At 49.4% G+C, this 14,753-nt stretch overlaps 1 protein-coding gene across 11 annotated transcripts in view; it reads left to right on the top strand.

The window, feature by feature from the left end:
• TP63 (tumor protein p63) overlaps nucleotides 1–14,753 on the top strand; it is a 205,385-nt gene that overhangs the window by 92,204 nt on the left and 98,428 nt on the right. For 7 of the 11 annotated variants that reach the window (XM_039488796.1, XM_039488795.1, XM_039488799.1 and 4 more), the window contains 2 exons: nucleotides 7,718–7,846; nucleotides 9,544–9,676. In XM_039488796.1, coding sequence (XP_039344730.1) covers nucleotides 7,718–7,846; nucleotides 9,544–9,676 — 262 coding nt within the window. Of the gene's footprint in view, nucleotides 1–2,484; nucleotides 2,506–3,757; nucleotides 3,777–5,789; nucleotides 5,811–5,860; nucleotides 5,977–7,717; nucleotides 7,847–9,543; nucleotides 9,677–14,753 lie in introns of those variants that run through there. The other 4 variants (XM_039488805.1, XM_039488806.1, XM_039488804.1 and 1 more) reach the window with 4 other exon arrangements.

The raw sequence follows: 14,753 nt of genomic DNA, 5'->3' as shown, positions 1-14,753 counted from the left end.
TGGGTGGGCATCTTCTTTTGCTACGAAAACCCCCATTTTGTTGAGGGTTGCTTGCCCTTCTCCATAGTCACATCCCCCCTACACCATGGCTACCTCCGTTTCCACCTGCAGGCATTTACAAAATAAAGGTCGTGGGCCCAGAATGTGGTGGGGGAGTCCCAAGGTATTTGGAGCAGATCCCTGAAGTTTGGCGGCTGATTGAAACTACTTGGATCTGAAATCTGGGCTGGAAACCTAAGTAAGAATAAATAATTGTGTGCCATCCAATAATGCCCACTGCTACTGGGCCAGGGATCCCCAGACACCAGTCTCTCTTGGGGTTCCATGAGTCAAGCTCCTGACATTCAGCGGTAGGCAGGAAAACAAGGGGAAAAAAATGTGTGATCCAAGTTTGGGGTGGTTCCTTGTTTTACTCACATTGGTTCACTAGGCCTCAGTTCCGAGGCCTGTCAGGAAGTTTAGAAAGTGATGAAGTGTTGGGGGGAGGACAGGGGGCGGAGATTCAGGAAGCGTCTGATCCCTAAAGTTAGGGTCTGAATTTCCAGCCTTTCACAGAATATGCAAGTGTTTGGATCCAAGGGTTTTGTATTGGCCTTCTTGGAGATGGGGGACGATGGCAACATTCAGATCTGAGCCTCCCCAGGCGTTGGGGTGGAGGGCTGCTCACACAGGGACCCATCCCTGATGCAATATGCCTGTGTTTGGTTATTGGTGGCCTTTAACAAGCTCTTCCAGCGTGTATATTGGGGGGGGGGGTGAGCCTGTCCCACAGAGTTAGGGGAATTCCAGATGACACTGCTTGCCAGACGCTCTCGCTTGTCCCAGGCTGCCAACTCCGCCTCCTTCTCTTCTTGCACAGCTGTGTGCTTCATTAAATAGCGATGTCTACAAATCACTGCAGTGTTAAAATGTAGAGCAGGGGGAATTCCAGCGCTCTGAACGCTGCCAAGTTCCTAGAGTTTTAGCAGCACACTCAGAAAGAACAAGGGCCCCCACCCCTTTCAAGAACTAAAAATATGACTATACCAAGATTTGGTCAATTATGTAGACTGCTTTTGAATTCTACTGTGGTTGTATCTTGTGCCTCTTCACGTACTTGAATGGATTCCTCGGCTCTTGCAGGGAGAGGCCAGTGTTTGGTTAGAATCACGGAGGTCGAGCCTGAGACCACCGACTCCTCTCACTGTTGACCGGCTTCTCTGTTTGACCCCAGCCCTCAGGCTGTCGAAGGCTAATGCTTTAACCAGCTATGCCCCCTAGCCATGCACCTAGTGTTAAGGACTAGGTGAGGTGTAAAGGGTTAGTTATTCAGGAAGGGTAGCCTGTCTGGTTAAATCACTAGAGTGAGCCACAGGGGATTAGGGTTCAAATCCTTGTCCTGTGGGCTCCCTATGCGATCTCTATGGCCAAGATGGGCAGAAGTGGGTCCCTACCCTGCGACACCTTAAAAGGGCCTGATTTTTCAGAAAATACAGGGCACCCACTGCTTGAGAATCAGGGCCCTTTAAGGTGTTTCTAGTCAGGCATCCAGAATCACTGGTCACTTCTGGAAATGTCTGTCTCTGTACCTCGGTGCCCTGCCGGCAAAATGGGGGAACTGCTACCCTACCTCACTGGAGGGCTGGGAGGACAACGTGATCTAAGGTTTGCAAGCTGCTCTGGCGCTGGGGGGCGGGTCAGTAGACATTTATTTGGAGCTTGGCTCCTGTTTGTAAATGGGGGCAGGCTTTTTAGAAAACTGCTTTCTGGCCCTTTTGTTTTCCCTGAGATGCTGCAGCCTTTCTCATGTTATGCAAGCCCCTCCAAATGGACCCCAGCAATACCACGGGGCCGGGAAGGAAAAAAATGTTTGTCTTCGGAGAGAAGAAAGAAGCAAGAGCCCGTAACCCAAACTTTCCAGTCTTCAGAAACAGTTTGCTTTAGGGTGGGATCTGCTCTAGTTTGTCCATCCTTGGCATGAATTATAAGCCCCCCCATGAGACTCCTCCAGACTTCTATGCCATGGAGTTAAGGCTTATAAACCAAGGCAATTTTGTGTCAAGAGTTCACACACTATTAGTGTTAAAGGGAGAAAATTCCTACCCCCTGCAAAAAGGCCTGATTTTCCAGAGATGCTGGAGTCAGTGTGAATGCCTCTGAAAAACAGATCATTAAGGCTTACAGCTTTGGAGTTCCCTATGATTTCTTATTCACATCTACCCCAAACCCTGCTTTGCCTCCAGCATTTATAATGGTGTTAAAGATATAAAAAGGTTATAAAAATATAATTATAAGGAGGGGTCGCACTAGAGGCTTGCTATGTGAAAGGGGTCACCAGTACAAAGGTTTGAGAACCACTGCTCGAGAGGCAGATGGACTCAACTATGGAGCTTTATCTCTGCCCCAGACCCTCTCCTTATATGAATACGAAGCACCTGGCCCTAAGGCTGGGTGTGTCTGGTCTCGAACACAGGCCTTCTTTCTCTAGGTGCTGTGGGCATAGACGGGTTCTCTCCTTTCAGAAGTGTAAGTAAAATAGGCTTTTGTGCTCCATTTCGCTAGTGATTTGTAAACAAAAACATATGCACCGAGTAATGCTCCCATGGTAGGAATATCAACCCTGCCACAGTCACCACAGCAGTTTTCTCCTCTGTCACCATTTCCCTGACGTCAGAAGTGTTGTTTCTGATTAAGAGAACATTGTGCCCTCTTTCTCCTAGGGTAGGAGAGGCAGAATTGTTGTGGGGGAATGAGTTGATGCTTCTAGGTTCTCTTGTCTCTTCCTGAATCCGCTAATGACTTGCCCTGGTGCTAAACTAGTCACTTAAGGTTTGATTGTCACACGTTCTGGGAATCCACAGCTCTGGCAGAAGTGAATAGGAACTGCAATTGTTTAGGTATCTGGTTTTCAGAAGGGCTAATCTGCTGTGCCTCACCTTACCATCTCTTTGTTTGAGGGTTTTTATTCCTATCTGTGGGGAGGGTTAATATTTGCACAGCCCATTTAAGCTAGTTAGAGCACAGGTGCTGTGTAAGTGCAAACTGCTCAGGTTTAAAAAAAAAAACACAGGAGTCCTGGTGGCACCTTGGAGACTAACACATTTATTTGAGCATAAGCTTTTATGGGCTGCAGCCCACTTCATAGGATGCAGTGGGCTGTAGCCCACGAAAGCTGATGCTCAAATAAATGTGTTAGTCTCTAAGGTGCCACCAGGACTCCTGTGTTTTTTGCGGATACAGACTAAGAGGGCTGCTGCTCTGAAACCAGGTTTTAAAAGTGACCTGTCAGTCAGTTTCATGGCAAATTATGTTGTTTTCCCACCTAAGGGATATGATACAATTCTGTCACACAATCCTTGTAAAATTATCAGCGAGAGAAAAGCATTCAATGCACATGAGGCTCTGTATGTGAGGATGGCTATGCATGTGTGAAAAGCCCTTGCAACTGTGATACAGAACCTCATGCTGTGATTCCATCTGGTCTTGCAAGGTAAATAGGATCAGGTGGGTGGGTGTTGAGGAGGAGGAGGCACACACCTAACAGTAGCTGATGCTGGAAGCGATCCTGCTGACTCAGTAGGCTGAACTCTGAGTCCGTGTGTAAGCAATGCTCCGGCACAGTGCTAGGGAAAATTGTACTGATGGAGAGAGAGTGCCTCTTAGATGAGACATGGTCCTTTTGATCACTGAAGATCCCCTGGAGCTTTTTATAAGAGTAGAGTTGTCAGCTCCAGTGTTCAAGCCAAATTACAACTTGGTGACTGTCTACATTCCCCGGTCTGTTGTAACTGGATCTGGTAATTCTCTGTTTACCGTCATATAATGTTCCATTTAAACAGTGGCTGTGTTTCCCCCTAGAGGTGTCTGCACTGCAGTGGTCAGTGAAGTGAACCCAGTTTATAGTTTGTGTGTCAGTATATGGTCCAATTGTACAAACACTTGCTACCAGGCTTCAGTCCCATTAAAGTCAATAGTCTGGTAGTAATGCCCAGCAGTAAGCCCTGTACGTGGTAGCATTTGCAGTGTCACACGTTAACTATGTAATGCACTTTGGGATGCCGCGTGCTGTGTGAAAGTAACACAATCTAGTGACTGGAAGTAGCAACCCAGCTCCCAGTCCTGAAAACACTTACATGTGTGGTTAACTCTGTACACACAATCTCACTGAAGTCACAGAGACCTGCGTGACTTAAACAGCAGGCTGGGGGCCTAAATGCGTAGAGTGAGATCAGATGGATGGAGTTAATGCCCTGGCTTTTTTTGCAGGAAAACAAATCCATGCATTCCTGTAAACTATTCAGTAGACGGAGGCTGCTCTGATGCCTAGCAGGCTAAAAGGGGTGGTGCCGAGAGGTTAGGCACCAGATTTAGGTTTTGCTGAGGTGGGGGGAAAGGAAACACTCTAATACAGGGGTTCTCAGACTTTTGTACCAGTGACCCCTTTCACACAGCAAGCCTCGGAGTGCGACCCCCCCCTTATACATTAAAAACACCTTTTTTATATTTAACACCATTATAAATGCTGAAGGCAAAGTGGGGTTTGGGGTGGAGGCTGACAGCTCGCGACCCCCCATATAATAACCTCGTGACCCTCTGAGGGGTCCCGACCCCCAGTTTGAGAACCCCGGCCCTAATATGTGTTATGACTTTTATTTTAAATGTAACCATTTCCTTGCAGCACAGTAACCTCGGTATTTTAGTGCGCTGGAAGCAGGATGCTTTGGAAAGGCCTCAGCAAATAAATATGAAGTGACCTGCCAATTGCCATTGTCCCAGCTGAGCGAAGAGCAATATTGACTGTTCTTGTAACATTTTCCCTCTTTAAATCTGTGCAGATGTTAGCTAGTGAACCCATACAGCCTCCCTGTGAGGATGGGGGGGGGTTGTTATTGCACAAATAGGGAAACTGAGGCAGAGGCACTAGCGTACAGAAGGGGAATACAGAGCTTGTTTGTTTAAAAAGCTTTATATTGGAATTTAAAAGAAAGAAATAATGGTACATTTCTGTTGGTCTAGGGAAATGTAAAAGCTCTTTTAATTTGCACCTCTTGAAAAGTGTGGACCCGTAATCCGACAGGGCCCATTTGCAAATAAATACCCCCAGGCTCACCCTGTGTGGGTCGAGAGGACTGAAACGTGAGGTGTCGTATGGATGTGGCCCATGGGAAGTCATAGCACTAGAGGAGGGCCAGGGAGGGCTGAGGCTGCATAGAATGTGGACAGACTTGCAGTCTCACAGCCAAGCTCATCTGATTATACCCTCTGCCTGGGCATGTATCAATGTATATGTATATATATCTCTGTGCCTTCCTAGGTGCTGGCCACTGGTGGAGGTGGGATACAGACTCTGAAGGACCCAATTGCCTGATACTAGATGGAAATTCCCAGGCATTTCTTCCCCCCAAACAAACAAACAATTTACACTGGCTGTGGGTTCGTTTGTTTAACTCCCCGAAGCAGCATAACTGAGGGTTTGTCACAGAAGGGCTGCTGAGAGTGCCTGATTTGGGGCAGAAACAAAAACAAGGTCTACACAGTGGATTGCATTGCTGCTGATTAGGATGGTCTGCTCCTGTGCCTGTGTGCCTGAAGCTGTGTTGGTTAGTTCCTTAGGGCTGAGGGAGCTAGGAACCATGTGGGGCGAGTTGTAACTTGCAGGAGGACTCTGGTGCTGAGGAGTCCTTGGTTGGAGGAAGACCTGTGGGGCGTGGCTTGGTGACTAACTCTGAGGTGATGTGATTGGTCGTAGTCACTTCCTAAGGGGTGAGTTATTGGCAGTCAGTGATTGTTAGCTGCTGGCCCCGGGCTCCTGGTGGGTCAGTGGCAAACAGGTTTGTGCATGCAGGGAGCTTGGCAGAGATTGGTGGGTTGATAATGTGTATTGCCATTGATATGAGGTCAGGGATAGGTGCCCCAATTGCGAGCAGTGTCTAAGGGCCGGTGGAGCTTGTGGAATCCATAGGTCAAGGCTACGAAGGATCTGTTGCATGTAGCAAAGTGAGTGATCTCTCCTGCTTCCCCGTAGGTCCTGAGCAGGGGCTCTGGGCATTGCTGAGCACCTTGATCCAGGGGACGAAGGGGTCAGGAATTGTGGCAAGGAGAGCTCAGGGTTTAATGCTTTTCATCCCTGTTTTCTTTGGCATCCTCAGGAGCATGGGGTGTTGGTGCAGGGCTTGGGGAGCGGGAGAGGAGAGGCAGGAGGCGCTGGAGTGGTAGCTGGGGAGTGGGCAGGTGAAGCAGGCAAGTGGAGAACTGTCACTCCTGTTTCTGCTCAGTGGGGCCGTCACCGGCCTGAGGCCTCTGGATCCTACTGTCATAAAGTGCAATGTGCTAAATTATACCAAGGTTTGCACAAGTGCTCTTGTCTTCCTCCTCCCCCCACCTGACCCACAGAGCATGTGAGTCTGCTCTAGTGCTCAGCTTCAAAGCCTGGTCCTTCAGATCCAGCTGCAGAGACCTGTGCTCTGAGCTCTGGAGATCCCTGGTTCAATACTGGACAGTGGTTGTCACGCTTTTTTTTTTTTCTTAAGCATTTGTACAAATCTAAATAAAGGGACAGCTTTTTCAAAAGCTTGTGTGCTTCATCCAGTCCTCTCTCGGCCCATGGGAGGCCAGGTCGTATCGAAAATATAAAGCAAAAGAAATTGCAGCCCATTTTATAAAGCCGTCTGTTCCCAAGTGCTCTCCTGAGGGGTTCTCGCTGTAACCCAGGCACAGTAATGGTTCTTAGTGGGCGTGATGGCTTTTACCAGAGCTCTCTTACCAGTTGTGCATAGGCCCTTCACTTGAACGCCCTGTGCTAAACGGAAAGCCCATTGCTAGCAATTCAAGCTATGCTTGTGGGAAAGCTTTGCCGTCCTCAGGGGAGTTGGGGCTGCTTAAGTGTGTGATGAGTTTGACTCAGAGAGAGAGAGAGAGAGAGAGAGAGAGAGTGTGTACTTTTGCACATGAAAGGGTTGTATTTTTTGCTTTTTTGGGTGCTATTCATTAATTAAATCTTTAAACACTGAATTTACTTGGGATTCTTTTTTTAACAAGAAAAATGAGATTAAAACACCACTTTACATCTAATTTGAGCATGTGCAATCACGGTGCTACAAATTGCAAATAGTTCTAAAGCAGGAAAAGTACATATGCTTTTAAACCAAAAAATGGACGAAAGTTTTCTCAAAATCACCGCTTTTGGCCCAAGATCAAAGCTACAGTATAATCATTTATTATTTACATAACAGTACTGCTTACGGGGCCCCGTTACACTAGGTCTTCTGCAGACACCTGTTAGAGGCAGTCCCTGTGCCAAAGAGCTTACGCTGTAAATAGACAAGACAGACAGATGTAGGAGTGGAAACAGAGGCAAGCTAACTTGTCCAAGGCCACACTGCAGGTCAGTGACGGAGATGGGAACAGAACCCAGATCTCCTGGTTCCCAGCCCTGTACTCCACCCCATTTAAGTGCAAAATACTGTGGTGATTTATGTGTGATGACATAAAGTTTGGTTGTAGGATTCCATCTAATACAGAATTATAGTGGGGTGGGTGGGGGATGTCTACGATAACATGAGAGGTGATCTAAGTCTCTCCCTTCTAAACATGTCCCCAGTATCAGGAGAAGCAGATTGTACAGCTATGAATGTTTCAGACATTTAGCATGTCTCCCTTTTTCACACAATTGTTTCTGTTTATGGGTTCCTGAGTAGTGTAATCGAGGACTCAACGCCATCTATTTATTTATTGTAAGGTTTGTGGAAACTCCAGGCCATTTCTCCTGGACGGAGAGTTACTACCGATCCACCATGTCCCAGAGCTCGCAGACAAGAGAATTCCTGAGTCCAGAGGTTTTCCAGCAAATCTGGGACTTCCTGGAACAGTAAGTACCAGCAGACAGAGACTGCTGCAGACAGGCATTTGGGGGACAGGCTGTCAGGGTGGCTCAGAGAATTGGTATTGTAGATTCCAGAGTGACCTAGGTCTAGGTGACCACTAGGGATCTAGCCAACTCCGCGGTCACTCATGGTTACTGGGTGGCCGCTGGGGGCACTGAAGTGCGTCTCAGTGTGGTTCATGGTGGACAGATGTCCGTTTCACATGTGGCACCCTTGACAAGCTCAGTAGAGAGGCTATGGACTGGCTGGACATGGGGACACACTTTTGCCCCTGGGGGAGGCCGAGAGAACAAACATGGGACAGATGTTAGTCATGTGGCCTAATGCACGACTGGGAGATGCTCGGACACTGCGGTGCTGAGTGCGGTATAAGAACCTGGAGAGAACAGAAGTGGGGTACTGCGCACCCTCAGAAGGGTGGGCATGTCTCATCAGGTCAGGGTTGAGGCAGGTTGATGTGGGAAGTTTGGGGCAGTTGCCGGGCAGAGCTTACTTCAGTTCTTGCAGTAATACTAGCAGGAGCAGCCTCAGCTGTTTTTGCTGATCCAGAGTGGGAAATGTTTTCAGTGTTCCCTCCCACCCCCAAGTGGCAGAGGCCCCCCAGAAAGCCGAGCAGCGTGGTGATGTGGCTGCCCCTGGAAGTTGGGGCATAGGGTAACTGCCCTGCAGGGCTGGCCTTAGGGAAAATGGTGCCCTGGCTTCCATCCAGGCCCCGCTGCCTCCCCGGGTTCCTCCCCTCATTTCCCCCATCCCCTTGGCCCCCGCTGCCTACCCCCTCCCTATTGCCCGCTCCCTAGGCCTGCCCCGCTCCTGGCCTCTTGACCACGGCGCCCTGGGCGGTTGCTAGGGTTGCCAACTGTCATTGAAGCTATTCCGGGAGATTTTTTTTCCCCCCAACATGACTTAATGACATTAATTGTACTGTACCTATTAAAATCTCCTGGGTTGCTTTCAGTCATCACCGGGAGATTGATGCCGATTCCGGTAGACTTCTGGCCAGTCTGGGAGGGTTGGCAAGCCTAGTGGTTGCCCACCCATAATGCCGGCCCTGCCACCCTGCTCATCTGCCCTGCCTATTAGATTTCTCGAAGTAAGACCATGGGTAGCATCCACCTCTCCTCCCCTCTGACTCCTCCCTGCAATGCATCTCCTAACGCCTAGGCGCTGCATTGAGGGGAGGGAAAGTCTGGGAGAACAAGGAGTGAGATTTCAAGGAGCTCCTGGCCTCAGCCAGGTTGGGAATGGTGAGAATGCCCCTTCCCCCCAGTATTGATCCTTTGGTCCTACCCGGCTCCGAGACATGCGGAGGGGAGGGGAGGAAAAGTGAAGCGGTTTTAGTGAAACCTTCCAGGGAGGTTTGGGTTGTGCTTGGGTTTCATTGGGATGGAGCTTCTGGGGAACGAGGGAGGACTGTGTCCCCTTCTTGACACCCACTGTTAGCTGTAGCACAGTGAGAGGAAGGTTTAGATCCTCTCCTGCCGGCTTTGAGGCATTTACCACCATGAGCTCTCTTATTTCCCCCATACTCGGCGTGGGGGTTCTCGGTGCTACCGGCTGGCAGATGCTTGGCTGTTGGGTGAAATTCTGGCCCCACTGAAGTCAAATGGGAGTTTTGCTGTCGATTTCAGTGGAGTCAGGATTTCGGCCACTGTTCTTAATGACACTCTTTTCTTCCTCTTAGGCCGATATGTTCAGTTCAGCCGATCAACTTGAACTTCATGGAAGATACCTCAGACAATGGCCCTACAAACAAAATAGAGATTAGTATGGATTGTGTCCGGATGCAGGATGCGGATGGGAGCGACCCCATGTGGGTGAGTGTGTGAAAGCGTTTACACTGGGCCCTGTCTATGCTGTGGCAATAGCGCTGGTTCTGAACGGTGGTCTGACAGGGCGAGCACCTCCAAGAGTTAGCCACAGGCCTGTGAAAGGCCTCGCTCCCCTGCACTGATCTCAGGAGCCAGCTCTCTGCACCTTGCCTGGTGGCCCTGCGGGTGGAGATGTTTGCATTTGCGTTCTGTGGTGTCTCTGCTTTGGAGCATTGCTGAGTGGGGGCAGAGTCTGGGGGTGCAAACGGAAGGAAGGACCAAGCAAAGCAGGTTTTGGAGGGACTGGAGAGGGAGCTCTCTGCAGCCCCTCGTTCTGGCCCTCCAGCCAAAGGCTTTCTCCCCTGCTTACAGCACACTTGTGTGGGCTGAGGGTTTAAACACTGGTGGCTGCCGGTGTCCTGACTACACTAGCGCTCCCACTGGTGCCTTCACCAAGGGAGCCAGGCGAAAGGAGAGACAGACAGCAGGAATTCTTTAACAGGACAAGCAGGCTAGTGTAGACGCAGCCTGAAAACTTGGGTCCCTAGCCTGGTTACTGCTCCTCCCCTTTCCCCAGCTGTTCAGGCAAGAGTAAACGGCCACCACTGTGTTTCACCAGCACGTTTGGTGGTGATGTGCAGAGGAGGTGGTGGTGGTGGCTGGTTGATTTGCCTTTGGTGCTTTCTCTTGGCGAGTGTTCTGGGGGCTGATGGTTCCATGTGTCGCTTTACGGCTGGAGAGGAGGGTCGTAGAGTTTGCTGGACGTGCCCAGCTCCTGCTTCTGCAGTAGTGCCGTATCTTCTCCTTCACTAGTACGCTCTGTGCCAAAACTTTCCCCATGAGCAGTTCCCTTTTTGTGACGTTACCGCTCGGGTCTTTTCCCCCCTGGACTTATGATTATTGCTGGTATCAGCAGAACCAGGTTCCCCATCCCCTGTATTCCACCCACAGGATCCATAACAGTTAAATCACCAGATCATTAGTGTTCTTTTAGGCTAATCTTATAGGTTTCTAGTGCTGCAGCAGTCCACCGTAGTGGCCGATTCGCATCCTGGCAATGACTGTTGTGCTTGTAATTGAGAGGCGTGAGTCAATGACCACAGGGGTTTCCAGGCCTTGTCTACTCCAGGTCCTGATGCTGGAAGGTAGAGGGATTATCCTGTCAGAGAAGGTATGTGTCACAAGGCCCATCTGGAATGGAGATCCTGCCTCCACCACCCATGAGGGGCAAAATTTGGCTGTTCCCTTGAAAGGTTGCAGGAACCCCGAAGGGTTGCACAGCTCTGGTAAAATGGTGCCCTTAGAAAGTTCCTCCAGTCTCAAAGACTCTCCCTGTTCTATGGGGATTCCCCATCTATAAAATGGGAAAATTCGTTAGAACTAAGCTGGTGGAATTGCTTAAAAGCATCGGCTGTATCTTTGCCAGCTTCCCTCCCACATCCGACTGGTTGAGTTCCTTGTGGCTTTGTTACAAAAGCCTGCACAACTCTGCTTTCTATAAACGCTTGGTGCTGCGCTGTGTTAACGTGACACTGCCTTGAGTCCTTGTTCCAAGCCTCCCTCTCCTGTGTGATGGCTCTCTCCAGCCTTTGGAAAATCCTGTCTCCTGCTGGCTGAAGAGCGTTGCAATAGTTGTTTGCAGTGCAGCAGTAAAAGGGTGGCCGTGCAGCCTTCGCTAGGATCTGGTTTTCTTGGTTTTGGTGGCTTTGATCTCCACCCTTAAGGGCACATATTTTCCAAGCTGCACGCAGGGGCTGGGTTGTGTGATTTGTCATTAGTGTTAATGAATGTCACGGGGATACATCACAGCATAGAGCTTTGGTGACAAGCTGCTTAATGTAATTCCGTGTAACTTAGTGCGTGGCTGTTGGTTCAAGCCCTTTAAGTGCTGCGTGCCCTGTGTTAATTTATTAATGTACCAAGCCTTCCAGTAAAGGAGAACAACTCCTTCGTTCAATCAAGTGCTATACAAAAGGCTTTACAAAGGAAAAAATGCATCTCAGACCTGTGCAAACAGCCTGGTTTTAAAATAGGGAACGTTCTTTCTCACTTCCCCCCCCCCTGTAAATTAGCAAACATCACTTGACGGGCGACAACGCCGCATTGCAGAGAACTTGGTGTTTGCTTTGCTGTTTCTGGGGCGCGCGGAGGCTGCAGCTTGCGCTGGCAGAGAATGTGTAGCCTCGGGGCAGGTGTTTGCCATTGTTGTGTTTAATCTGAAATACCTTCTAACCCTGTATCTCCTCTCTTCCTGCAGATAGCTGCAGGGCAGTAGTTCTCTTAGCACCTGTCTCTGTCGTAACCTCGGCCATGTCACTTGAAGACACGATGTGCTGTGTGCATCTGATCGGAGCGAAAGGGTTGAAGAGGGCAGATAAACACAAAGGAATGTAGTGGTGGCGGAGGTGCCATATGAGACTAAGCTTAAAACAGAGCGATCTTTAATATATTGTCTTATGGGAAGATAAAGGCCAGTTTTCTGGCTGCATCTAAGATTTAAACTAGGGCAAAGTAAATAGATAAGGGCTTATCCAAAGCCAACATCTTTCGTTGACTTTCCATGAGCTTCAGAGGAGGCCTGTTTCTCTCTCTCTCTCTCTCTTTTTTTCCAGGTACCTGTAGCTTATTAGTTTTGACTCCAACTAGAATTCTAAATTAGAAGCACCATCATAACACCAGGGCACTTGGGTGTTGCAATAATTAAAAATCTCATTCCTTTACTCTAAGGCTTTCTGTCCAATTGATTAAATGTGGGGTTTTTAAACAGAGGATAGGAACCCTCCGGAGCTCAAAAAGAGGAGGGTGGTGGTGGAGAAATACAGTACAATAGCTGCCCAGAGCTCTGCTGCTTTTAAAGTAGCCTGTCTCTAGTCCATGGGACTATTACTCTTTGATATTGTTTTAAGGCGAATGCCACCTCTGGTCTTGACATGTTTGCTAAACAGACCTGCAGGCTGACTGTCCGCTCCCAGGGCTTTCTGTGCTGTCATTGTGTCCCAGCAGATGGGGGCTTTGGAGAAAGGGACAAGGCCCTGCCGAAGAGAGTTGCCCATGTAAAGTATGCACATGGCATGAGGTGTTCGGGCACTAGAGAGGGCGGCGTGAGGGGAATCGCAATCCGATCACGTGGTGACTCGGGTTAGGCATGTGCCACCTTTGCGGGGCAGTTACTCAACAAATAAGCGACTCTTACAGTTTCACCAGAGAGGAAGGATGGTTCAGTGGCTAGGGTGCTGGCTGGAGTCCTGGGTTCATTTCCCTGCTGTGCCGTAGACTTCCTCTGGGACCCTGGGCAGGTTGCCTACTCTCTCAGGGCCTCAGCTCCGCAGTGTAACATGGAGATTGCTGCACTTTCCTGGCACACAGGGAGTTCTGAGGATAAATCCATTCAAGATTGCGAGGCACTCAGGTACTATGGCAATGGGACCATAATAAGTACCTCCGATAGCCAGGGCATCCCGGAAATGCGGAGTTTTAAGGAGGGATTTAGATGAGAAGGGTCCTGGCTGCGCTGGTCCTGCCGAGATGTCGCGCTTCGTACCTTTCTGAACTTGAACGCGAAGTCTCCTCCCCAGTGATTCCTGCATCCAACCCAGCACCTTGTGGCTGAACCAGAGCAGATCTGTAGAGAACAGAATTACAGAGGGGGCAAAAATTCTGACCTGGACTTTCCCACAGCGGGGACGTGTTTGTGTCCCGTCTGCAAATGGAAAACCAGGGAGCAAGCCCTCCGTTGGTTTATGTCAGTCGGTTGCGTTTGTAATCTAAAAAGGAAATAGAAAATGGAGAGAGCTGGGGGGGGGGGAAATCCTCTGTTCCCAGTGGCAGCTGGCTGGGATGAAAGGGAGCTGGAGGTGGCAGAGAGGGGAGCAGAACAGGATTTATGGGGTTGGGTGCGAAATAACCCAGGCGGCATCCCTTCCCCTTTCCCCTGTCTATCTTGTGACTGGGTCCCCTACAAGCCCAATGTCCTCCTTTCCACTGTGTTTCAGAGAGGCTGGTGACCAGGGCTCTGCTCGGATGAAAGGGAGCTGGAGGTGGCAGAGAGGGGAGCAGAACAGGATTTATGGGGTTGGGTGCGAAATAACCCAGGCGGCATCCCTTCCCCTTTCCCCTGTCTATCTTGTGACTGGGTCCCCTACAAGCCCCAAAGGGAATGTCCTCCTTTCCACTGTGTTTCTGAGACCTGTAACACAGTGGAGCCAAAGCTCGACTTCCCAAGAGGGTAGGAGCGGGCGGGGATGGGGGGACAGGGGATTGGCCAGCAGCGTGTTATCAATGGCCTTTTGCTCTGGTTTGTCAGCATTGCAAGGAACTAGGAATCTTCATATATATATGAGAGAGAGAGAGACTGAGAACCAAATGCTTCTGAACTACAGCATCACGGGTGCTTTAGGCCAGTGCCTCTCAACCTTTCCAGATGACTGTACCCCTTTCAGGGGTCTGCTTTGTCTTGAGTACCCCCGAGTTTCATCTCACTTAAAAACTACTTGCTTACAAAATCAGACGTACAAATGCAAAGGTGTCACAGCACACAGTTTCTGAAAAATGGCTGACTTGCTCAGTTTTACCACATAATTATAAAATAAATGAATTGGGATATACATATTGTCCTTATATTTCAGTGTATAGGATATTGAGCCGGACAAACAAGTCGTTGTCTGTATGAAATTTTAGTTTGCTCTGACTTCACTAGTGCTTTTTATGGAGCCTGTTGTAAAACTAGGCAAATATCTGGGTGAGTTGATGTATCCCCGGAAGAGCTCTGTGTACCCCCAGGTTGAGAACCACTGACCTAGATTGCTGGGGAGCTCTCCAGCGGCTGGTACCCAACCTGGTAATACCGGTCTCTATCTGGAGAACTCCTCGAGAACTGTCTAGCACCCAGTTTAATTCCTCTTTCTTTGAAACAGTTCACTCTTAACCTGGAAAAACTACTGTTTCCACCCCAGCCCTTGAACTGGGAATTGGCAAGGGAGGGGGTCTCTCCTGAGGGCCCTGGTAAGCTCTAGCCCAGGGGTCGGCAACCTTTCAGAAGTGTTGTGCCAAGTCTTCATTTATTCCCTCTAATTTAAGATCTCGC

The sequence above is a fragment of the Mauremys reevesii genome, linkage group 9 (assembly GCF_016161935.1).
Source record: "Mauremys reevesii isolate NIE-2019 linkage group 9, ASM1616193v1, whole genome shotgun sequence".
NCBI lineage: Eukaryota > Metazoa > Chordata > Testudines > Geoemydidae > Mauremys > Mauremys reevesii.
The sequence above is the reverse complement of the archived record's forward strand: the minus strand, read 5'-3'. Positions and strand labels throughout refer to the sequence as shown.